General features: G+C 49.6%; 7 protein-coding genes across 7 annotated transcripts; 3 read left to right on the top strand and 4 right to left on the bottom strand.

Annotated features, from left to right (window-relative positions):
• Nucleotides 1-51: 51 nt before the first annotated feature.
• On the bottom strand, nt 52-1,729 carry BU24DRAFT_413582 (DUF803-domain-containing protein; the record flags this gene model as incomplete). The annotated part of the gene is made up of 8 exons (XM_033526167.1): nt 52-586; nt 640-931; nt 991-1,151; nt 1,204-1,294; nt 1,353-1,443; nt 1,535-1,560; nt 1,617-1,660; nt 1,719-1,729. The coding sequence occupies 8 exons, from the start codon at nt 1,727-1,729 to the stop codon at nt 52-54; spliced, it is 1,251 nt and encodes a 416-aa protein (XP_033379211.1).
• Nucleotides 1,730-5,039: 3,310 nt separating this feature from the next.
• BU24DRAFT_413581 (uncharacterized protein) lies at nt 5,040-5,510 on the top strand (the record flags this gene model as incomplete). The annotated part of the gene is made up of 2 exons (XM_033526166.1): nt 5,040-5,082; nt 5,239-5,510. The coding sequence occupies 2 exons, from the start codon at nt 5,040-5,042 to the stop codon at nt 5,508-5,510; spliced, it is 315 nt and encodes a 104-aa protein (XP_033379210.1).
• A 337-nt stretch (nt 5,511-5,847) lies between these two features.
• BU24DRAFT_47821 (uncharacterized protein) lies at nt 5,848-8,865 on the bottom strand. Its single transcript, XM_033533024.1, has 2 exons — nt 5,944-8,865; nt 5,848-5,889 (listed from the first exon to the last, which is right to left on the bottom strand). The coding sequence occupies exons 1-2, from the start codon at nt 8,375-8,377 to the stop codon at nt 5,867-5,869; spliced, it is 2,457 nt and encodes an 818-aa protein (XP_033379209.1). The 5' UTR covers nt 8,378-8,865; the 3' UTR covers nt 5,848-5,866.
• Nucleotides 8,866-9,042: 177 nt separating this feature from the next.
• BU24DRAFT_444096 (uncharacterized protein) lies at nt 9,043-11,377 on the top strand. Its single transcript, XM_033530623.1, has 3 exons — nt 9,043-9,307; nt 9,360-10,838; nt 10,888-11,377. The coding sequence occupies exons 1-3, from the start codon at nt 9,305-9,307 to the stop codon at nt 10,975-10,977; spliced, it is 1,572 nt and encodes a 523-aa protein (XP_033379208.1). The 5' UTR covers nt 9,043-9,304; the 3' UTR covers nt 10,978-11,377.
• Nucleotides 11,378-11,885: 508 nt separating this feature from the next.
• On the bottom strand, nt 11,886-15,726 carry BU24DRAFT_496047 (uncharacterized protein; the record flags this gene model as incomplete). Its single annotated transcript, XM_033534172.1, has 9 exons — nt 11,886-13,824; nt 13,872-14,100; nt 14,172-14,400; nt 14,458-14,748; nt 14,800-14,853; nt 14,907-15,132; nt 15,201-15,543; nt 15,615-15,621; nt 15,712-15,726. 9 exons carry the CDS (start codon nt 15,724-15,726, stop codon nt 11,886-11,888), a joined length of 3,333 nt encoding a protein of 1,110 aa, XP_033379207.1.
• A 387-nt stretch (nt 15,727-16,113) lies between these two features.
• On the top strand, nt 16,114-17,082 carry BU24DRAFT_398901 (uncharacterized protein; the record flags this gene model as incomplete). The annotated part of the gene is made up of 1 exon (XM_033525395.1): nt 16,114-17,082. One exon carries the CDS (start codon nt 16,117-16,119, stop codon nt 17,080-17,082), a length of 966 nt encoding a protein of 321 aa, XP_033379206.1.
• A 1,098-nt stretch (nt 17,083-18,180) lies between these two features.
• Nucleotides 18,181-21,111, bottom strand: BU24DRAFT_454413 (uncharacterized protein; the record flags this gene model as incomplete). Its single annotated transcript, XM_033531315.1, has 2 exons — nt 18,181-20,420; nt 20,472-21,111. 2 exons carry the CDS (start codon nt 21,109-21,111, stop codon nt 18,181-18,183), a joined length of 2,880 nt encoding a protein of 959 aa, XP_033379205.1.
• Nucleotides 21,112-22,228: the final 1,117 nt, after the last annotated feature.

The raw sequence follows: 22,228 nt of genomic DNA, 5'->3' as shown, positions 1-22,228 counted from the left end.
CGCCATTTTTCCGAGTCGATAAAAAAAGTCGAAAGGCTACTGAGCGCCTCCTCACCGGTCACCGCCCTTGTTGGAAGGCTTCACGGTTTCCTTCTTCACCCTCGTGCTGCCGTTTGCGTTGCGGGTGATCTCTCCCTCGTCGAAGCTTGTGCGTTTCTTTCCTGCGCCGTCGCCCTCGTCCGAGTCTTCGACAAGATCGCCCAGCTCGAATTGGTTCTCGACGTCGTAGTCCGACATCAGCCCTCTGCGGTCGCTCATGCTGTGTCGAGCACTTCCATTTCCACCACCGAGGAAGGGACTGCGGAATCCTGAATCGTTGCTCCGGCGCGCTTGCATGCTTCTTCTTGTTGGGAAGCCAGAAACTCCATCGGTGGGCGCCGCATCTGAGAATTCGTTTCCGAGCTGGCATTTGCCATCGGGGTCTCCTCTCGAAAGGTTCAAAAGGTATACACCGGAGAAGATGATGAGGAATCCGCAAAGGAGTGAGATGGTGTTGACGGCGGAGGTCGTGTTGAAGCCCTGGAACAGGAGGAACGAGGCGATGAGAGTGCAGGTGGTAAAGGTGACGTAATACAAAGGATTGACACTGAAATCTGTTAATCTCTGGCGCAGAACTCCAGACGAGGAATTGAAACTTACATGTTGGTAGAGAACTGGCTGAGAGCCTTGTTGAAGTAGTTCATTTGCGTCATGATGCATCCGACGATCATGATAACAAAGACGTAAGTGGAGGGGTGCGTAAATTGGTTGTCTCCGGCGAATGTCATCTTGAGCGCTGTGCCGAAGGCCTTGATGGCCATGATAGACACGGAGCCTGATGTGGAGCAAATCGAGAGGTAGATGAGAGGGTTCTTGCGGCCGTATTTGGGAGCGATCTTGTAGATCATCAACACGCAGAAGATGGCGACAAATGCGCAATACATGAGGAAGCCTAGACAAAATCGTCAGTATGCACGTTCTGTTAGGTGCGCATTGGTGGGGAAGGCTTACCGGGTTGGATGGCGAACTCGAGGATCTCGTCTACGGACTTGACCTCCTTGTCCGGCGGTGCATGTAGTACGATAATCACGGACCCGATCAGACAGATGGCGCACCCAATTTTCCCAAGAACGCCCAGGTGTTCTTTCAAGAAGTAAGAGCCCAGGACCGCACTGGTACGAGGTTAGTTGTCGAATTATCGCATGTAGAGGAGGTTGTGCATACCCTATGAGCACAGAGAGAGCTCCCAGAGGAGTCACCAGAATGGCGGGAGCAAATGCGTATGCCGCGAAGTTGAAAATTTCACCAAGAACCACTGCGCGCGAGGTATTAGCCGCTGTTGCTGTGAAGCATTTCCTGAATGTAGTCCTTACTTGTAACTATGCCAGCCCACCAAATGGGGTTTCGAAGGTATGCGAAGCCATCGCCATCGAAACCATGCTTCTCAGCCGAAGCGTTCAAGCCCTATTATCTCACAGTCAGTATCGGAAGGCCAGCAGTGGTCGCATCGAGATCGTGGGAGGTGTAGGAGGTGGTGTGTTCAGCGCAGACGAACCTTCTTTGTGATGACGAAACTTGTGCCTGCAAGCGATCAGTGACTGTTACGATAGATGGAGGATGCGATTGCTCTAACGTACCGATTGCTAGTGACGAAGACACGGCCAGCGAGAGGCCTACGTATCTGTTGATGAATGAGCGGCTGTCGTTGTGGTGGTCTGCAGTGCAAACGCGAAACGTACTTGTCTTCCATTTTGGTGTCGCAAAACGAGGTATGCGATCGCGTGGATGCGCCCTCTTCCTCCTGTAGAAGGGAGTAAAAATATCAAGTGCTCCACCGACGAGTTATTCGTTCGTTCGTGAGCGTGGGTGCGAGTGTGCGCGCGTGCGATTGCGGGTGCGGGTGGAGTGTAAGTAGAAGTTGCGAGTGTGAGTGTGAGTGTGAGTGTGAGTGTGAAGGCGTTGGGGTTTGTGTGTGTGGGTGAGTGACTAGTGGTTAGGAGGTAGGGTACTCGTAGCGTAGTGCGGGTGTGGAGAGGGTCTCGAGCGTGGAAAATGGATTTGGGTTCTGGTTCTGGTTCTGGCTGCGGCGGCGTAGACAGTACTTGTTGGTTGGCGTTGGCGTCGGGTGGTGGTGGTGGTGGTGGTGGAAGTAGTGAGTGGACAGTGAATAGTGGATGGATGGCAGGCGGACGGTAGATAGTAGTTGGTAGATGGCCAAGTTAAGATGGTTACGAGTTACGAGTAAGATGGTTGGATGGCGGGTGGTGGGAGTGGAAAAGGGAAAGTCTCCAAAGAGGCGCCGTTCTCTAATCGATAAATCGGGTCGTGCACCGCCGAGGCCCTAGGATATGGGATGGGATGGGATGGCAGAAGAGGATGATATGGAGGCGTGATGTGCTCAGCTGGAAGGGAAGGGAAGGAAAACGAGAGACGAGTCTAGCTGCTACTACTAAGGTAGCACTTGGGGCAAGCTACCACTAGATAGTAGATACTACGACTGCTAACGGGTATTAAGGATCCTCCTCGAAAAGTATAATACTTGGGAGATGCGATCCGAACACGACACGTAGCGCGGATGACCCTGCTTTTCTTACAGAGGAGGAATCAGATATTACTGGTATCTGCAGTAGCGGGTGACCATTACCTGCAGGAGGGGGAAAAGCAGGAACGGAGGCGCGGCAAAGGAGAAGGGATGGGATAGGATAGGATGGACTGGTCTGGGATGTGGATGTGGATGTGGATGATGGACAGGAGATTATTTGGGAAGAGGAGTTGGTGATGGGAATGGGAACAATGGGAATGCCGCTGCCTACGTTACGGGCAGGGTTCGGCAGCAGAGGAGAGTACAAGTAGGGTACGGAAGGTCGAGACGAGACGGGAGGGGGGAATCGATTCACGTTTCACCAAACGCTTGACGACTCCACGGTCACGGTCACGGTCTGTCTCGTCTTGTCCTTGTCTTGTCTTGTCGTTGGTCTTGGAAGGTTTTGGGTTTTGGTTCCAATCGAGCGAGGGAGGGAGGGCGGAGCCGAGATGCGAGGGAAGAAGGGATGTCCGGACGTAACAGTAATAATCCTACGCAGTACGGAGTAGTGAGGCGATGGTAATTGCGATGGCGATGGTAATCAGCAGTTCCTCGTAGCAATAATGTAACGACAGTAGTAATTGTTCGTGATGACAGAAAAGAGATGAAGTGAACGAGTGTGTAGATAGGTGGAGAGGCTGAAGATGACAGGTACAAGAATGCTAGCGGGCAGCAGGTTCACGGGTAAAGGCAGCGGTCCGCGGGCTGCGACGATGAGATATTCAGGCACGATTGCCTGCGACACTTGTGGGTGTGTACGTAGAGAATAGAGCGAAAGAGATAGTCGTAAGGGTGGGATGATGGAATGTATCGTTTGCCATTCGACGTTTCACGACTACAGGGGAGGGGAGGCACTGAAGACTAAACTTAGGCTGCTGGGATGATGGCGTAGGTAGCATCCGTTCATTCGCATCATTCATTATTCAAGACTAAGAGCGAGTATTTTTGGATACCTTTAGACCGTGATCATCAGTTATTCGAATGTGGAGATGGAACCACTAAATTACAATAATACTCGTAGTCTTGTCTTGTGTACTATGAATGTAACCAGCCATTACGTACCCCCTCAGTCGTCACGATCAATTAACCCATTTCCAGTATACCCAGGCGCGCCCACACTACTCCGTTTATCGCCATCTTCACCATCATCATCATCTTCACCATCATCCATAGCATCCGTTCTATGTAAAATACTGTTGAATCTCATAATTAATCACACGTCTCGATCTGGACTATCGATTTTGAAAACCAAGGAAAAAAAAAACTAATACACAGCTGAGCCATTCCCTCCAGCGTTGCGTCTTGTGTTCCTGTTCCTGGCTAGCCACCTAGCCCACTGCTGCGGCCCACGCCCACGCCCACGCCACCGCACGCCACAGGCACAGCGAACCATAACCAAGAACGCAGGGAAAGGGGATAGGATGGGGATGGGCCTTGGTAACGGAACCGCGGGAATTCAAAATTGTAGGTAATTAATCAGAAAATGAACCGTGGTGGTGGAGTACATTTGAGGCTGTGGTGATACTCTTCTTAGGCACTTCGGGTGGGCTTAACTGGGGGGAGGGAGGCGTTGTCGATCAACCTTTCCGGAAGCTGGATGTTCGATGGTGCCGACGCGCTGGGGGGGGAGGAGATCCGATGGTGTTAGTGCTGTGCTGTGCTGTGCTGTCCACTGTTGAGGATGATTATTGTCTACATACTGTTATCTTTCCCGTTGTTGAATTGGAGATTACGATGGCGTTTTTTGAATTCCTCGTCTCATTTACATAGAGTTAGAGATCTCGCGGAGTGTGATTAGGGATTTGCATGTGGCGGCATAGGTACCTACGTACGGGGGCATGGTTCGGCGGGATGTGTGATAGGGCGTGGTGGGTGGCTTTTTCGGGCGTTTTTTTGGGGAGGGTTGTTTTTTTCATGGATGGATGGATGGCTGGCTGACTGGCTGGCTGTGGTCTTGGAGTAACTACCTGTTAGGATGAGAAGTATTGATTTTCAGTCTGTGGTTTATTTTTCTCTGGTGTTTACTATCTGTTGTTGTAGTGTGATGTGATGTATAGAGACGCCATCGATGTGAGTTGTACACGTATCAGGTATTTCGTATCTACCTACCTACATACCTACATCTACCTGTCTGCCTTAGGTATTCAGAGACGCAAGTAGACCTGTCAACGATCCAGGTACGAGATACATGGACAGATACATTTTATCGATAGCTCAAGTGCAATACTTTCCTGCACGTGTTGGTGTGTATAATAAGCAAGATGTGCCTGCATTCGCTGCTATTATTAGATACGAGGGAAGCATTGTAGTTAGGTTTATACCCAGAGATCGTGTTTTCTTATCGATTCACTGTTCATCTAGAATTGGGAGGCTTCCTTTTTTGAACTATTCAATTATTGTAATGATGTGGGTACGTATTTTATTGGGAGGGGCCATGTGAGCTTCATGCTCACCACCGGTGGACCGCCCAATTCGTATGATCGCTGCTGGTGCTGCTGCGGTTGCGCTAGTGATAACATGTATGTAGTCCAGAGGAAGTATGGTGACTACTGATGACGGTGTCCTCGCCTCTTCGTATTCCTTCCTTCCTTCCTTCCGCTCGCCCCGTCTCTCCCATTTCTGAACTTACTGGGTATTGTGGTGTGCATCGAAAGAAATAAAAAATATTGGAAAAGTAAAAGGCAAGTCAAGTGGAAAGAAAAGACAAGAACGCCGTGAGACAAATCGATCGGGGGAGGATTTTCCGCAGAGTCCGGTCGGTCGCGATGCCGAAACAGCAATCGCACCACCCTTCGAACCGATCCCTCCCTCCATCCATCCTCCGCCTCCGCCTCCGCCAACACCGAAGAAATCATCCGATGGCCCACCGACCCCGAAACTCCCTTTTAACACCGTTTATGCCGTAGAACTCGCGTATTATGGAACGCAAACATTCGAAGAAGAGTAAACTGGCGATGTGGATTCGATTCTACCAGACCTGTGGTCCGTCTTTGCTTCTGCGCACATTAGTAACATACCTGAATTGTAAGCAATTAATCATCCGTAAATGCTTGACCTGAATGGAGGGATATGGTGGTTGTCCGGTGACAGGACTGCTTGTTCGAGGGCAAGGCACAGCTGTATCATTAGTCTTGGTAGGATCAACCTTGCGCACAATGGGCATGGTAGATATCTCGTCCGCAAGGCCGTGGGAAATATAAAAGACCGGCGAAACAATCCGGCAATGGAGAAAAGATTCTCGCTGGAAAGGGAGGCTGTCTGTTAGTTCAATGGATTGGCCTGGACGTTGATGGCTTAACTCGTTCACATCTTGGGGCGCTTGTAGTCTGCAGCGAAACTGTTAGTACCCGGCATTTTGACAGCGGGGAAGGATCACGTACCTGTGAATTCGTCCGCACCATCTTGCCCAACGTCGACTTCATCTATGGGTCTCTTCTGGCCCTGTGGAGAACCAATATCTTGATTCTCAAGATAAGAAGCGGTTGAAGGGTCGGTGACGTCCGTTTCTGCTAGACTAGTTTGGCCATGGGCGCTGTACAGCTCGTCTGCGGCAACTTCAGCCGTGGAGGTGGCGTCGATATTTTGTGTGACTTTCTCTGGCATCTCTTCTGAATCTGCGCCAGTCAGGTCCAAGAAGTCGTCCGCATCAACAACTTCTCCTGTGGCGTTGTCAAGTAGGCGGTCGTCTAGAGTATCGTTGCGCCCCTCGGTGTCAAAAGAATCGTTGAGCTTGAGAGCATCGTTCTCTTCTAGATTCACATTTCCGTCGTCATAGTAGTAGTCCGTGTTGTCTTCGTGGGTTTCGGCAGCTGCATACTCGTCTGCTTCCGCATCTTCGCCGTTCTGGCTATACGATTCGGGATAAACCTGCTCCAGCGGTGTATCTTCATAGTTGGTTTCATCCGGATCGGTGGCTTCCTGATACTGACCGTACATCTCGCTGACACCAAGCTCAGTAAGACCCTCATCGTTGAGCTCATCTTCTTCCTCGTCCTCATATGTTGCGCCATCACCCTCTTCAATCTCTGCAGGGACATCATTGCCCTGGACGGTGGAAGATCTGGATGAGTGGTCAATCTGGGTGTTCTCTTCTGCAGCGTTCCCGTTCGATGCATCTTCGTCGTCACTATAATCAACGAGATCATCCCCGTCTTCGTCATATTCATCGGCACCATCTTCATCTTTGTATACAGCTTCTACTTCATCCCCGTCAGACTCGTTGGCAGAAGGAGACCCGCTGGAATCATGTTGAGCGATGGGTTCTGGAGCCTCTTGTGTTTCAGAAGCCTCATCCTCAGCACCGCTGACACTACTGCGAGTGCTTCCATGAGCCTCTTCAGTGCTCGGGGAGTCGTGGTTCGAGCCTTTTTCTTCGTCGTCCTCGACTGTCTCATCTTGATCCTCGCCGGCCGCGTTGTCGTGATCCTCTTCGTGATCATTGCTCCCCCATTGCTCGCCCTGTTCGGTGGGATGGCTAACGTATGAGCTATTGAAATTGGTCTGGCCCGAGGCGATCGCTCTATCCAAGCCTGAAAATCCTACTTGATCATGAACAGCTTTCTGTAAGTCACTGAGGAGCGATATCACCCGTGGGCGGAATTGCAAGGTGATGTAGAATGACTCTGGGTCATTGTTGCCATCCTGGGCATGTAGCTGCAAATACAGATCAACCAAATTACTCAGTTGTGAAACTGCGCAAGCGGTCGAATCTTCGTAGAGCTCCATGCCGTGGAAGTGCTCGAATCGGAAACCCAATTCAGTTCCGCTGCTGAGATCATCACCAAGCTGACTCCTGCAGGCGGAGAACAGATGGGTTATCGGTTCATTTGCAAGTGACTCATTCTCCAATAACCATTCACCCTCGTCATCCTGATGGGGCTTGAAAAGCCAATATTCGGCGCCATCGTAATTAACTGTGATGAGGGGGAGGATGGAGTGATCTGAAACGTGAGATTCCTGGTGCTCTTGATACTCGTGGGGCTCCTGAGGTTCAGCGTCTGCCTGAGACACCTCATGGGCCTCTTGGCTATGATCGTTGTCAATGGCTTCAGCCGATTCAGTTTGGTTCTCGCCATAAATGGCTGTTTGCGTTTCATCTGTGGTCTGCTGGAGAAAGGGGGCCGCCAACTCATCAGCACCCGCCTGCTGCAGGTCTGGTTGGTCATTGCCACTTTGTTGATTCATTGATTCTCCATCTCCACCTGTCCAGGACGCAAGGCCTGTTTCATCGGTGTTTTCTTCATGTGGTACCTGGTGAGCATCCTCATGATTGTGGTTCGAATTGTAATTTGCTTGATCACTAGTCGTGTCTTGAACAGGGGCAAATTCGGAAGTAGGGTTTTCGGCCTGAGCCGGCTGTGTATCTGACTTATCTTCGCCGACCTGTTCTTCATCGTCGGAGTAATCTAGGAGATCCTCTTCCACGTTGTTTTCATCGACATCGAGTGCGAGTTCGACGGTTATCTCGTCAACGGGATTGTCCAATACTTGATCCAGTACATTCGGCGGACCAGATTCGTCCGCATCTTCAAGGTGCAAGTCGGTATATCCGGCCTCATCCTCTTCAATGACGTCCTCCTTGTCGACCATGAACTCATCCTGATCGCCCAAAGCATTTTGTAGATCTGTACCCGCATCAGTCCCAGCATCCTTCAGTGAAAGAACGTCGTCTTCTTGAAGTGTTCCTGGTGCTGAGTCTAGATCCAGATCTATGTCCCCATCATGGATGTTATATCCGTTGTCTGAGTGAAGGTCCATTGCGTCGTTGCCGAGGTGAGCATCGGAGCCCACAAATGACGGTGCGGTTGTGGTCATGGTGTGTGTTTCTAGTGAACAGAGCACTAAGTTGTTGCGGCGGCGTGAGTCAAGTGGTTGCTGTGCCTCACAGCTGGCTAAGACGCGAAGATAGTAGAAGCGCGACGGAGCGCGTAGGTCGCAAGTGGCGAAGCAGTATCGTCGTAATGAAGCGGCTACGCTGAAGATTCCTTTGATTGAGTGTGCTCGATAGAAGGGAGGATCATCGCGCGGTATATATAGAGAGAGGGAGAGGAGATTAGGTTGCGTCCAGGTGATTGTACGAGTTATGTTGCGACCACAAGTTTCGGGAACAAAGGGAGCCAACCACAACTGCGCGTCAAGGATCGCCAACGAGGGTTGCAGTTTCAGCGACGACGATGATTGCAGATATTGAATGACCGCGCTGGTATCCGTTTCCTCGAAAAGAAACAGTTACGGCTCGTCGCGGCTGTTCACGAATAGTGCGCTGGGTGAGAGATGTTTCTTTACTGTGTAAGTAAGGTACGAGGTACGAGGTAGGGTAGGTATGATGTGAAGGAGAAGGGCGACGTCCCTCCCCTTTGAACAATCACCGAGACCAGGCGGAAGTGACTAGCGTTAAACTAGGCACCTAGGCTCCCACTAGCGACCACGTGACCCAATTGGACACCTGGGCACATCGCGAACTTCCAGTGTGGGATAGCTGTAGCAGCACCCTCAAGAGCGTACACGAACAATCGCCGGGTTCTTGCTGCCCGAATACCTCCTCTTTATTGCCCGACAGATTCAGAACCCCTTCTACCAATCCCGACTCATTCCACCACAGCTTTGTACACCGCCGCGTGGACAATTCGCCCTCCCCCGCTAGGACACCGCAACACCCAGTGAACAACAACTCACCTGCGACGGTACCTGGGTTGAACATACACACATTAGCTGTCGTCACAGTACAGAAAAGAAATCACAATGGTACGAATGGACAGCCAAACATTGGTCATCGCCGTCAAGCTAAAGCATGCAGGTTGTCCTCGCAGCTTCAATCTGCACCCGGGGCGGGAAAGCAGTGCTTTCGCGCCAGTTCAGGGAAATGCAGCGCTCCCGCATTGAGGCTCTCCTTGCTGCCTTCCCTAAGCTCGCTGACAGCAACACGCAACATACGACCTGCGAGCAAGATAACGTTCGATACGTATACCAGCCACTCGACGAGCTTTACATGGTGCTCATCACAAACCTACAATCGAACATCCTCCAGGACATCAACTCGCTTCATCTATTTGCACAGGTCGTATCCTCAATATGCAAGTCTCTCGATGAGAGGGAAATACTGAAGAATGCCTTCGAGTTGCTTACCTCTTTCGACGAAATCGTTACACTTGGATATCGGGAGAACTTGACCTTGACCCAGATCAAGACTTTCTTGGATATGGAGTCGCACGAGGAACGAATCCAAGAGATCATCGCTCGCAACAAAGAACTTGAGGCATCGGAGGAACGTAAGCGCAGAGCCAAGCAGCTTGAGATGCAGCGAAAAGAGATGTCAAGGTCGTCTCGTGCGGGTGGAATGGGAGGTGGCATGGGTGGAGGCATGGGCGGAGGTGGTGGACGTACACCACAGTACCCGTCATACACTCCTAGCACCCCGGCCACCGTTCCCGACACCTACGATTCGTATGAAGCAGCCAAAAAGACAACCAGCAAGCCTCTTGCACTCGGCAAGAAGGGCATGCAACTGGGAAAGAAAAGCAAGACGACCAACTATTTCGAACAAGTTGCAGGCGATCTCCCGGCAGAGTCTGAGCCTCTTGTACCAGAACCTAAGGCTTCCGCACCCCTCGCCCCCACGAGCGCCCGCCAGTCCACTTCCACTGACCGCGAGGCTGTACATATCACCACAAATGAGAGTATCTCGGCGAGGTTAGACCGCGAAGGCCTCTTGAAGACTTTCGAAGTCAAGGGAGAATTACAGCTTAAGATTACCGACCCTGCTTTCACGCAAGTCAAACTCGATCTACAAACCGGCAATACCCGTGGCGCCCAGCTCATTACGCATCCTAAGGTTGACAAGAGCGCGTTCAAGAACACCAAAACCATCCAGCTGGCCGACGCCTCTAAAGGGTTCCCTGCCAACATGGGTATCGGGGTCATGAAGTGGAAGCTTGCACCCAGGGCGGACGACGTCTCTGACCCACCAATCACATTCCGCGTCTGGGTCGAGGACTCGGGCAAGATGTTCAACATCACTGTTGAGTATGAGCTCACCGGTTCCGACTCGCTCAAGGATGTGTCCGTCACCATCCCTTACTCCACTGATGAGCCCAATGTATCCTCCTTCGACGCTGTCTACGAAGTCAGCGGTGACAGCATTGAGTGGAACATCGGTGCAGTAGATGAGGAAAACAGCTCAGGGCAATTCGAATTCGAGGCCCAGGCTGACAGCGAATCCGAGTTCTTCCCTATGAGGGTGCATTTCAGCAAGTCGACACCTTACGTCGATGTCGATGTAAGTCGAATCTACTTTCCTCGCGTCGATCTGTACTAACATATCACAGGTATCATCCGTTACCCTGCTCCCCATGGGCCAAGACATCAACTTCTCGAAAGATATTAAATCGGTGGCCGATGTCTATGAAGTTTCGTAGTTGCAGCGCGTGCCTGTTCCAGCTAGTTTCAAACACTGCAACCGTGCATGTGGCACGACGCATGAGATGTACCCGAGCATAGAGAAAAACATCCTTCAATGATGTTGAATGATTAGATTTATTACCCAGAAGATGTCTTGTTCTAATTTGCTCCTTGATGATATCGAATCAGTTGAATATCTTGATTGCTCCATGTCACAGCGACCATAGCCATGGCTTCATTGTATCTGGCTCGATTAATTATTCATCGATAATCATCGATGAACAGAGTCATTGAATGAACACATGACTTTGACGACGAGCACTGTATCTGGATGGGGCTCATTTTCTGTCAGAATCTCGCATGCTTGCCCATGCCGGTCTTTTCACGTCCGATAAGGCCTAGAAATCTCATGTCAGTGCTTGAGTCCTAAATCTTCAAATTAAATAATAACACAGCATTTTCAAAGCATAGTTCTGTATAGTGCAATCAAAAAGAACGAGGACGGCGACAATTGTTGCCTAAACATATATTTTGAAATTTAAATTGTAGAGAAAATGATCAGACGTGCATGTCCGCGTACCGGGCCGCCCCACAACCGGACATCATTTTGCCAGTACTTCGACTTGCAAGTCTTCGTTACTTCACGCACACATCAAAAAACGTAATGCGCTAGCAATTGAATGAAATCGTAGATTCTTATAATCATCCAGTCATCCTTGCAACAAACAATTACCACTAGATCTCGTCGCCCAGTGCTACTCTACACAGAGCCTTATTTCGCCGCAAAACCATCGCCCTCGGAATATCACTGACATCAAGTTTCATCAATTGTTGACGTACGTAAGGAACCCTCGCAGAAGCCCGCAATACTTACTGCAGCATCTGTAGGGAGCTAACAGCCCTGCGTTGAGTAAAGCGTGAAGATCTATATTATATAGCCGTTCCCCTGCCAGGTATGTACAGCAACGATAACAGGTAACTGGTGGTATTTCATCATCCAAAGTTCTTCTTTCGAATGACGTAGCCACGGATGGTCAGCTGAAAGAATTTGCTCTCTAGCAGCAATCACACCCTCCATTAGTTCTATTCCCTGTTCTCTGTGTCCATTGGCTGCGTATGCTTTAGCAAGCTCATGCTGCGAACATAGTACATCAGAGTGATGCTCTGGCAGCGCAGTCATACGGGCATTGACAACGTGCTCCAGCATTTCCACTGCCTCTTGTGTCAGTCCGACAACCCCGGATGCAAAACCAACTGTGTATTGCAAATCCAGTTGTTCGGGGACAATCTCTTCCATCCTAGTATTACAGACCTCCAAGACATCCTCTACCAGATCGCGTGCCTCCTCTTTCTGTTCGTCGGCGTGATATGCTAAAGCAAGTGCAATCTTCGAACGTAGTAGATCAGGGTGATACTCTGGCAGCGTAGACCGACGGACATGAAGAAGGTGCTCTAGCAAGTCTAATGCCTCGTCAAAATCATGGTTGTCTCTGTACGCCGCAGCAAGTAAATGCTGCGCCTCTATTATATGATTTGATAGAGTCTCTTTTCCCTCAGCCGTCAACATCTCGACGAGACCGAAGAACCATCCAATTGATTCATCGAACTCGCGCCTGCATAGTGCATTGCGACCTGCAAGCTGCCTGAACGACGCTTGAATCATCAGGTACCTCTCAAACATAAGCTCCTCGCGAATGTCATAGGCCAAATTCATGAGCCAGTCATCCTCTCTCAAATTATGCAGAGTCCATCCACATCGGAGCAAGATGATAAACATGTGCATTCTTGGTCCCCACGTCACCACGTCCTCTGCTTCTGGTGCCAGGAGAGATAGCAAGTGTAGGCGCACCCCCCTCTCCCACATTTGCCACGTTTTTGTCTTGCCTGTTGACAACGCAAGTAGAGAGCCAGCCGACACCCACGCTTGCTGCTGCTGCTGAGCTTGCAGACGGTCCCTCGCCCACGCGTGCGTGAGAACATGCATCGACAAGTCGCTCGCACCGTCTGTCGAACTCCTCGTCACTAAAAAAAGTGAATCAAGGAGAGTGCTGGCCTCTGTCAGCCGACGGTCGTTCCACTCAGCCGCCTTGACATCGACAAATTTCGGCAGGTAGTATGCAATCACATGTTCCTCAATACGTTCCTCGTTATGTTGCTCGTTATGTTCCTTCAGCAGACGACGGCCTTCGTGCCATGCTTCTTCGAATAGCTGGAGTGGTAGCATGCTCGTCGATAGAGTTCCCAGAATGCTGAGCAGCTCTAGCGCATCTAGGCCAGCCTCGTCGCGCATAAGCCTCTCTGCAGACGCTTCGAATGTAGCGTACACATGTTGATATCGCGACTGCTCTTGACGTGGATAGTGCTCAAGAAGCTGCTTGCGATGAAGCTCATACTTTTCAGGATACTCGTGCATCTCACAGTAACCTTTTGCGATATATGCGCCAGCCTGTATCAGCGCAAGCGTGTGAAACTCCAGCAGATGCACTATCTCTTGCGCCGGCTTCTCGTAGCGCTGCCACTGGTCCTCTTGGACTTGAGCAGCTTTGAGCAGAAGCTGCATGGAAGGTTGTTCCTCTAGGGCTTTTAGGGATTCTGCCGGCACAGTGCTGTGTTGGCTGCAGTCCGACACGCGAGACGTGATTATCAGGGTACCCCTAGTGCCAGATGGGATATATCTCTTGAAGTCGGTTTTGTCGTCGTCGGCGTTGTCCAAAATGAGCAGCCAGCGCTCCTGTGCGCTCGCTAGCACCGAGAGCACACCTTCGATATTATCGACAGGTGATCCAAGCATCTTCGATACCGCTATGAAGCCGTTTTTAGCAGTAGCCTCACTGCTAACATCAACCCAAAAAACGCCCCAAAAGCTGTAAGTGTTAGCTGGCGCTGGGGTATCTATGATCAGACAACGTACTCTGGACGTAATGCATTCGCGACCTGTAGGCACACCTCGCTTTTGCCTATACCGCCCATGCCTGTGATTACGAGTTGCTTGCGTATTGAGTTGCTTGCGCCGTCGTCACGTAAGGCGCTCGTGATACGCTGTATAAGCTCAGTTCGCCCTGTGAATAAGCTGTTGACAGCGCGAGGGACCATCCAATGCGTATCGCATGGCCGCTTAGTTGCAGTGCGGACTGCGTGCACTACGACAGGCGAATATCAGCTATAGGTGCACAAACAAATCATTGTTCATTAAATTATCGAGATTACCTACCAAATCGACCTTCTACCACGCTTGGAGCCTCCCTCTCGTATTGCTGCAGCCTGCCAAGTACGCTGGTGTATCCAGCATCCGTATCAGCGTTGAACTTGACCATCGTCGAATGGTCGCCATCCAGAGGAATCTTCTCCTCTATGGCATCGGGTAGCTGGAGGAGGGCCGACTGGGTTTCCACTGCAGTGTCATAGTGACCGGTTCTCGCCCAGCGTTGATTCTCGTGGTCCTGGTGTAGCTATGTCAGCCAATTCTCCGAGCTTTGCTCGTATACAAGAAAACTTACATAGTCCGCCTGTTGCGTCTGGTTGAGCTCGTAGAAAGATACTATCTTTCGCTCGCGGATGATGTTCCTGAAGTCATCTTGCAGGTGTTCTAGTACGGAAGACTTCTTCTTGATATCGTCGAGCAGTGCATCGCGCCCATTATCGTTCTTCCCCATCATTCTCCTGAAGTTGTCAACTCCCATGCCCTTGTGGGGAGTCCCGAAGAAAAATATGCTGTAGGTAGCCTGGTAAATGGCATGGAGGGCAGCATTGTTGTCCATGTTGCTACGGGCCGCCGCGTGACTGAGGCACTACTCTGGGTATCAGTATTATGGCCACACAGTGCTAGAGCGCAGACCTACATATGCGAGTATAATTCCACCGAAGCTGTGTGCGATGAAGAACAGTGGTCGCTGCTGCAGCTGCCGTTTAGCCATGTTTCATACCAGCACATTGTGATCACCCTTACCTGGTCTTTGTTTCGGACCTTCTTTAGTTCCTCGATGAACGTCCGACTGAAGTCCATGATTTTACCTGTCCCTTTCCCTAACAGCTTCGAATCGTACCCGTATGTCATCGTGCGGCAGTTTGGATGGTCTTCGCTCAGGAAATCCCGAAGCCACATTTGCCTCAGATTGCTTCTCGACCTCCATGAGCCATATGCATGGCCACCGAGGCCGGTGATGGCAACCACACTATAACCACGATATCATTAGCTGCTTAGTATCTCAAGAGAAACAGCGCCGGACAGCACTCCACTTACTCTGCGGTAACAGCGTCCGTCGCAGTTTTGTACAGCTGGGTGAATCCTGAGAACTCGCAATCGAAATTGTAATATCGTTTTGGTGTCACCTTGAGCGGCCAAACATCCTTCGTGCCGTCCAGGAGCTCTCTCAGGAAGTGAGGCCAATCGCCACCAAATTCGACCAGCGCGACTTTCCGCCGTTGGTCGGAGCAGGCTGGCACGATGGCTACCTCGACGTCTGCGGTGCTTCGTTCGTGCTCAGTTAGTCGCTTGTTGATTTCGGTCGTCAGCATCGCCTTGAGCTCGTCGTCAGGTTGCTGGGCTGGCAGGCCCGACACGCGGAAGACGGGGTTTTTGGTCACTGGCTCTCAGATTAGTAAGACCCCTGAAATCGTTTCGTCCCTACCTACTGTTAGAACAACACTAACTTACTTATTTTCTAAGTAGTATAACGTTGTAAGTATAACAAAAAATGTGCAAGGTAATTTGGATAGCAAAATGGTCGGTTTGGGTGAGTGGTTGATGATACTGTAAAGGTGGGCATAGAGAATCTGGGGGGTCTTCAATACCCCCAGAGAGCGGGCAGTGTACCAACAAGCAAACACTAATTTGTCTCATCGCGGGAAGAAGCAGGCAGTAGCTGGGGCTGGAACGCCATCGTGCGCCCTGGGGAACCACGCTCATTCGTCGAAGACACAAGAGGGACCCAATTATAACATATACAATATGTGCAAACCCGAAATGCTAGCCAAGGAGCAAGACGCCTTGAATAACTCAATAGCCGCGTCTTCTTTCAATATTTTGATCCTTGAAACAAGTGCTGCTCTACGGTGAACATCTTGAGTGCTACCTTACTCCTTATGCTGTAGAGTACTCTTTTTTCATATCAGTAAAGAGTGATCCAGCAGTGACCGTAGGCTTTGCAGTTAAGCCTATGGCCCAACAGTCGCCTGTTGGGAAGAGGCTGCCGCCGATCCCAAATACTGGCCCTCACAAGGTACTGTCTTTGAGCAGTCTGCCCGCGGTTGTCTTTCGTCGAGACTTGACTGTGCGGCCCCAGAAGGCACCTACCGATTATCTGAACCTGGACCTCAAGACCCCAAGGCTAAATGGCATTCATCAGCACCTATGGCTTGCTGGTCTTCCCGCTGTCGCAAGACCGTTACACAAGCAGAAACAACTTGGTCGCAGTTTATTGATCACCGAGGATCCAGACGAGCATTTGGTGTGGTTCGAAACGCAGATCCTCTTGAAGCCTCTTCCTTTGTACCTTCTCGACTACACCTGGTGGGTCAAGCACCTCTGCGAATCGGAGGATCTATATCGTTCTGCTTGTGGTCTTCTCTTATCATATGCCTGGCTCGTCGGCTACCCATGCGATCTTGATATTGCCAAAGATGCTGGTCTACTGCCGCACGAAATCTGTTGGCATGACTGGAGCAGTTTCATTGGGACTTTCCTCGATAGCATCGATTCTGATGTACTGAGCAATTCGAACGAACGATACCAGTACGGCGAGTTGCGGCTGAGTCGGCTCAACACCATATATCGATTTATACTTCCTGCGCACTCGTTGCGAGGCTTTCTTCGTGGATATAAATCGGGATCAACGTGGTATTCTGCATACTACGGTGGCTATGTCAGAGGGTTGCTAGTACTGTTCGCCATGTTCTCTGTTACCCTCTCCGCATTGCAAGTTGGCCTGGCCACTCCAAATCTACAGAAGAACCACAGCTTTGGGGTTGCATCGTATGGATTTACAATTGCAACACTTATCTTTATCGTCATAAGCGTGGCTATTGCCTTTCTCTCCTGGGTTTTCCTCTTCTGGTACCATTTGCTATCGACTTGGTGGAACGATAGAAAGAAAGGCAGGGAGTTGCACAGAGATAGAGGATAATTGCGAATTATCTGACTCGGTTGATGGGGTGGCAAGGACGCAGTCGTAGATCCTGAGTTCCTTTTACATGAGTCGGGGGTGGTCTAAATTTGTCTTAGAGGCGAACACAAATTCAAGCCCAATATACCTCTAATAATACATGCCTGCGAGTGGATACCTCTGCACCAAACTTTACCCTACATCGTCCCATGTGCGCACACGATCAGACGCCTCTCCCTGCACTTCTGAATGCCATGCTATGAATTAACGAGACAACCCATCTGCGTTAGAGAAAATCTTCGCTTATAGTCTCTCATGGAAGTATCCAAAGGCCACCGCCCATTGAGGACTTTGCAACTGAAGGTAGGTCCTCTCCAAAATCCAGATCGGCGCCCATCCAAGTTGGTAATCCTATTGTCCAGTCTCTTGTGGATTATTCATCAGTTGAACCCTCAGGGAAGCCATCTCTAGCAAAGTTACAATGGAAACGCAACCCTGTGTGCGAAGGGAAAGTGTACCTTCATTTGAGTCGAACGGGAGAGATTGCGACTGCCATTCTTAAGAGGAAGTCAACGAGCGCCTTCACTTTACATGGTGGGAGATATTGCTGAGGTTGAGCTTTCCCTTGAACGGGGCAACTTGTTGTTTGTACACCTAACTACAGCGTAGTCTGCATGGCTCGATTGATGTTCATAAGGAACACGGCAATAGTTTTTATGGGTCTGTAGCTTTGACATTTAAAATACTAATCATAAGATGAAATACGTAAAATTTAAGTCTAGAACAAGTCTCCAAATATTCTGAACTCAGATATCGCGAAAAAGTACTCTAAATTAGGCGAGTGTTCCGTAATGCGGCTAGCGGGTGTTCCCGCAGGCACGGCAGGGAATCACACATTACACTACTCTTGAGAAAAAAGGTCTGACGGTAAAAATGATGTATATAAAAATTTATTAAAATAGAGTGCTATCAATGCGACCAACGCCGATACAGATGAAAATGTTGCGTGCATAAATGCTAGGTGGTTGTTGTGTTGCTATTTGCTGCCGAGAAATTTCTGGTAGCTATGATGTTTTTTGAAGCGTTGCGCTTTAGTCCGTGTCTAGATAATCACTACTGCTACGTGCCTTTGGGTGAGACCTTCGAGGCCCTCCTGAGCTGGCGGCGTGGATGCCCTACCTCTCGAGGTGGCTGGCTCTTATCAAACGTCTGCGTCTCGGGCTCTTTGTCCGCAAAAGACACTGAAAGACCTTTCCGAGAAGTCGTGGACGACAACCTCAGAGCCGAAGCAATCCGTTCACGATTGATACTTAGGAGGCGCATGGTAGAACGCCTGCGTAGAAGACGTGCCTGGAACTGTGCCGAATCGTCTGCAACACCTTGTACGGTGAAGTCTTCCGGTCTCACCTCCAGAGTTCTCAAGAAATCCTCATTGAAAACAGCAGGATCGGCAAGATTCATGAATGCTTCGAATTCTTCATCGCCCATGTGTAATATGTCAGCACCGGTGTTGTCAGTATTGTTGAGTCCAAAGGCACCCTGGTCCGCGTTGTTCTCAATCGCAGGCACATACTGTGTGTATTGGGTGTATTGGTTGTATTGACCGTCTTGTGGGTATTGTTGTTGATACTGATAATTCGGCTGCGCCATCACAGCAGGTAGTACCTGAGTAAAATCTTCAACCTGAGATACTAGTGGGAGCAACGGAGCTTCGTCGTCTGCCGCAAGGAAATCATCAGGCTCAGCATAGGTCTTGGGGTATTTTCCGGTAGCCTTGAACTCCTGCACACGAGCACTGCGACGAGAAGCCTGTGTGCCATGTTGTGTAGAATTCAAGCCGTCGCCTACGTTGTCATCATCGGATTCGCCGTCATACTCCCATTTTGTCGGGTCATAATGATCATTAATATCATCGTCGGAGTCTTCTTCTTCAATATTTCTACGGTTACTGCCGTTGGTCTTCGCTGGGGTCGGTTCTTCGCTCGGTCCTTCGCTCTGGGGCATTAAGCTCTTGGCTAGTATTCTCTTGGGGGTGAAACCTTTGTATTTCGGCCTTCGAATTCTCATCTTTGCCTCGTATATAGGTTCAAGGATATCAACCCTTCTCAAAAGCAATTCTTTGTTATGGTATTCCTTAACTCTCTCCCGGAAGCCATCGAAAGAATTGTCATATTTTGCCGCCATCTCTTTAATATAGTCTTTCCGAGCATTCTTTGTTTTATATCCTAGTCTTATTGCATGGGTCGTTTCAGCATGATATATCTCCAGATTGCCATGATGGAGTACAACATTTGAACACTTGATTTTTTTGCCAAATTCCTCATGTTGAGCCGGAGGGCGCCTGAGAAGCTTATGGTGGTTCATCCAATACGTGAGGTAGTTTTCCTCAAGCTGCTTTTCCTGTCTTTCGCCTCGCCTATCCGGATCGTGGAGTGGATAATTTTGGAATTCGGGTAGCGTATGTAGCCGACCGTTCTTGCATGCACGGAGGAAGGCCTTTGTGATAGGTAGCTCAGGCCCGTGATCAAGAGATGCCGCCCATCGTCCACACATTTCCATCGAGAACGCACGAGTATCTGGCTTGATATCTACATTAGGTGAAGCGACGAGGAAGGGTAGGTCTAGAAAACGCTCCATGCAGTCGAGATGGACGTAAAAGGAAACTAGGTAGGGGTTGGACTCATGGCTGTACTTGTACCACTTCTCGTCAAAGGCAACCCGATAATGGCCATGAAGGATCGCGCCCGTCGGCTTGTCTGCCAAGTCACGATCTCGGGCTGGGCAGGCGGCGAAGCGGCATGTCGACCAAGTTGAGGTAGAATAACGACGAGCTGAATCTGCGGGTGTTTTCTGGATCCATAGAATGAGCTTCCTGCCCTTACTCTTGTCGGTGGGATAGTTAAGGATGAAGTCGTTCATCTGCCTTGCGGTAAGCGTAAACGCTTTAAGCTCGCCAAAATCATTATACTTGAATTTGGTACTTATGCCTTGCCAGTCTCCGACTGGGTGCTCTTGACTTGGGTATTCCGGTTTATAATTGTTAATCTTCCCCGTACGGGTTGACCTGCCTTTAGTCGCTTTGTTGATCCTAACCCACTTCTTGTCATCATCAAGTTGTGGCTTCTCTGGCTTGTACACCACATTTAAGGAGTCGCGGTCATCAACATCAGCAGACCTGTGACTAGCTTCTGGGGAAGGGCCCATTCTTGACTGTGGATCATAGGAGACCAATGAGGACTTCCCCGTCGAGTTGTGTCCAGACGAGCCATGGGCATGACGAGGACTCCTTCGAGGAGAATTTGGATGATTGTCTTGACTATCAGAGTCCACAAAGTTCACCCGTGGGCGTTTACATTTCCCTATGTAGCTGTTAGTATCAGATAGCCGCGAAGTCCAGCATTGCTTCTTACCGTCATTGTTGCGTGACGCTACAGAAGATGACCAACGGCGTTTCCGCGTATCAAGTGCAGTGACAGGGATTGCTGGTTGTTGATATGCGGTGTGATTATTACTGTTATCACGAATATCATGTTGTTGCACCGCGCAGTCATCGTAAGGCCCAAAGTTATTGTATCCGGGCATAAGGGAGTACCGATAAAGTACCGGGGTGGGATCAGCGTTCGACGGTCGCGGGGCGACTTCATATGCTTTCTCTGGATCACTTGGCACAGCAGCGTTGCTTCTAGCAAGTAGTCGCATAGAAGCTTGCTGTGTCGAGTCATCTAGGCCGTAAAATGTGTCGGGGGCGATGCCAGATGATTGAAAATCAACCTGGTATGGTGCAGGAGCATCTAATGCTGGATCAATGGTGCAAGAATTGTCCAAGGATCGTGGATCAAGGCCAAACCCAGATTGTGCATTACTTGGTACAGCAGCATTATCCATAAAGTTAAAGTTATATTCTCCTACTGGTTGCAAGTTTTGGATCCATTCCGAATCATTGAAGTTAGGAAAATCGAACGCGAGCTGTTCGCCATCGTTACGGGATTTCCCAGAGCTACGACGCCGGTCTTGCGATCCTGGGGAAGCGCCAGCGGACTTCCTTGACATTGTAAAATATTTATCGAAAGGAGCTGTTGAACAAGTCGCTGGTCAGTCGATGTTGTGATTCGGGTGAACGTCAAATGGCGTTGTGAGTTTTCACGACGAGAATAATCAATGATTGAATAAGATGGATGAATGAATGAGGCAAAGTGGACTATATATTTCGAGGAGACGGATGCGACGATTAACGTCTTTGTGAATGTTTCCATTGTAGAAATGCATTGTAGGCTATACTTAGTATCTAGACAATGAATTACAACAATGTACGTAAATACGTCTAAGAATGCTGAGAATGCTGATATTAGCTCTCAAGACAACAAAGGGTGAAGGAATTTAGAAGTCAAAAAGTCGGCATTGTTCGCATTTTGCCATGCCCTTGGCCATATGGTATCCAAATTGTGTACTATTTCGTATGAACAATTTGACCATTCCTAGATACTGTTAGCCACTTGCACTGACTGCGAGTTGATGAACGGTATGTTTCAATTGACAGTCAGAAGGTCTCCAAGCGGTTATTCCACATAGTTGTTTTCAGAACAGGTCTGTGAATTTTGCTTATTTCATCACAAAAGGGTAAGGACGATGGGTTGGTGGAGAGAGATAATACTTACACAGAATGATCGCCGTGACTGCAGATTGACAGATACCTGGGATGATATAAGTGTAGAGCAAGGACAGCCATCAGCTGACATTGAGAGATCCGGAAAGTGTGACGATGTATTTCATGAGCAGTCACACTAGTATTTTGTATGTTGGCTCAGCAGTGATTGAAAAGCAAAGGCTTGAAGGCAAAATTTTCTTTATGAATGCGATGGGGTATGACTAAGCTGCGGATCGGGTCAACCTTGACCCGCGTTGCCTCCAGCAACCACGATGGTGGAGGTTATCGATTGTGCGTCTGATGTTCACGAACTGATCAATAGTTAGAAGTAAAATGCAGCTCTAATAATGTCTGTCAAAGTCTATCCTGTTTCTTGTATTGGGAAGTAAGGGCCGTCTCAGCGTTGTCGCCGCCGAAACAATGCACCCCTCAAGTGGCCTAGAGCGGTCGCCCCAAATACTTTGCTGGAACGGTTTCCAAACAGGAACACAGAACAAATCAGAAAACGTCCGACTAAGACAG

The sequence above is a fragment of the Aaosphaeria arxii genome (assembly GCF_010015735.1).
Source record: "Aaosphaeria arxii CBS 175.79 unplaced genomic scaffold BU24scaffold_10, whole genome shotgun sequence".
NCBI lineage: Eukaryota > Fungi > Ascomycota > Dothideomycetes > Pleosporales > Aaosphaeria > Aaosphaeria arxii.
This window is presented reverse-complemented; position numbering and strand designations above follow the sequence as displayed.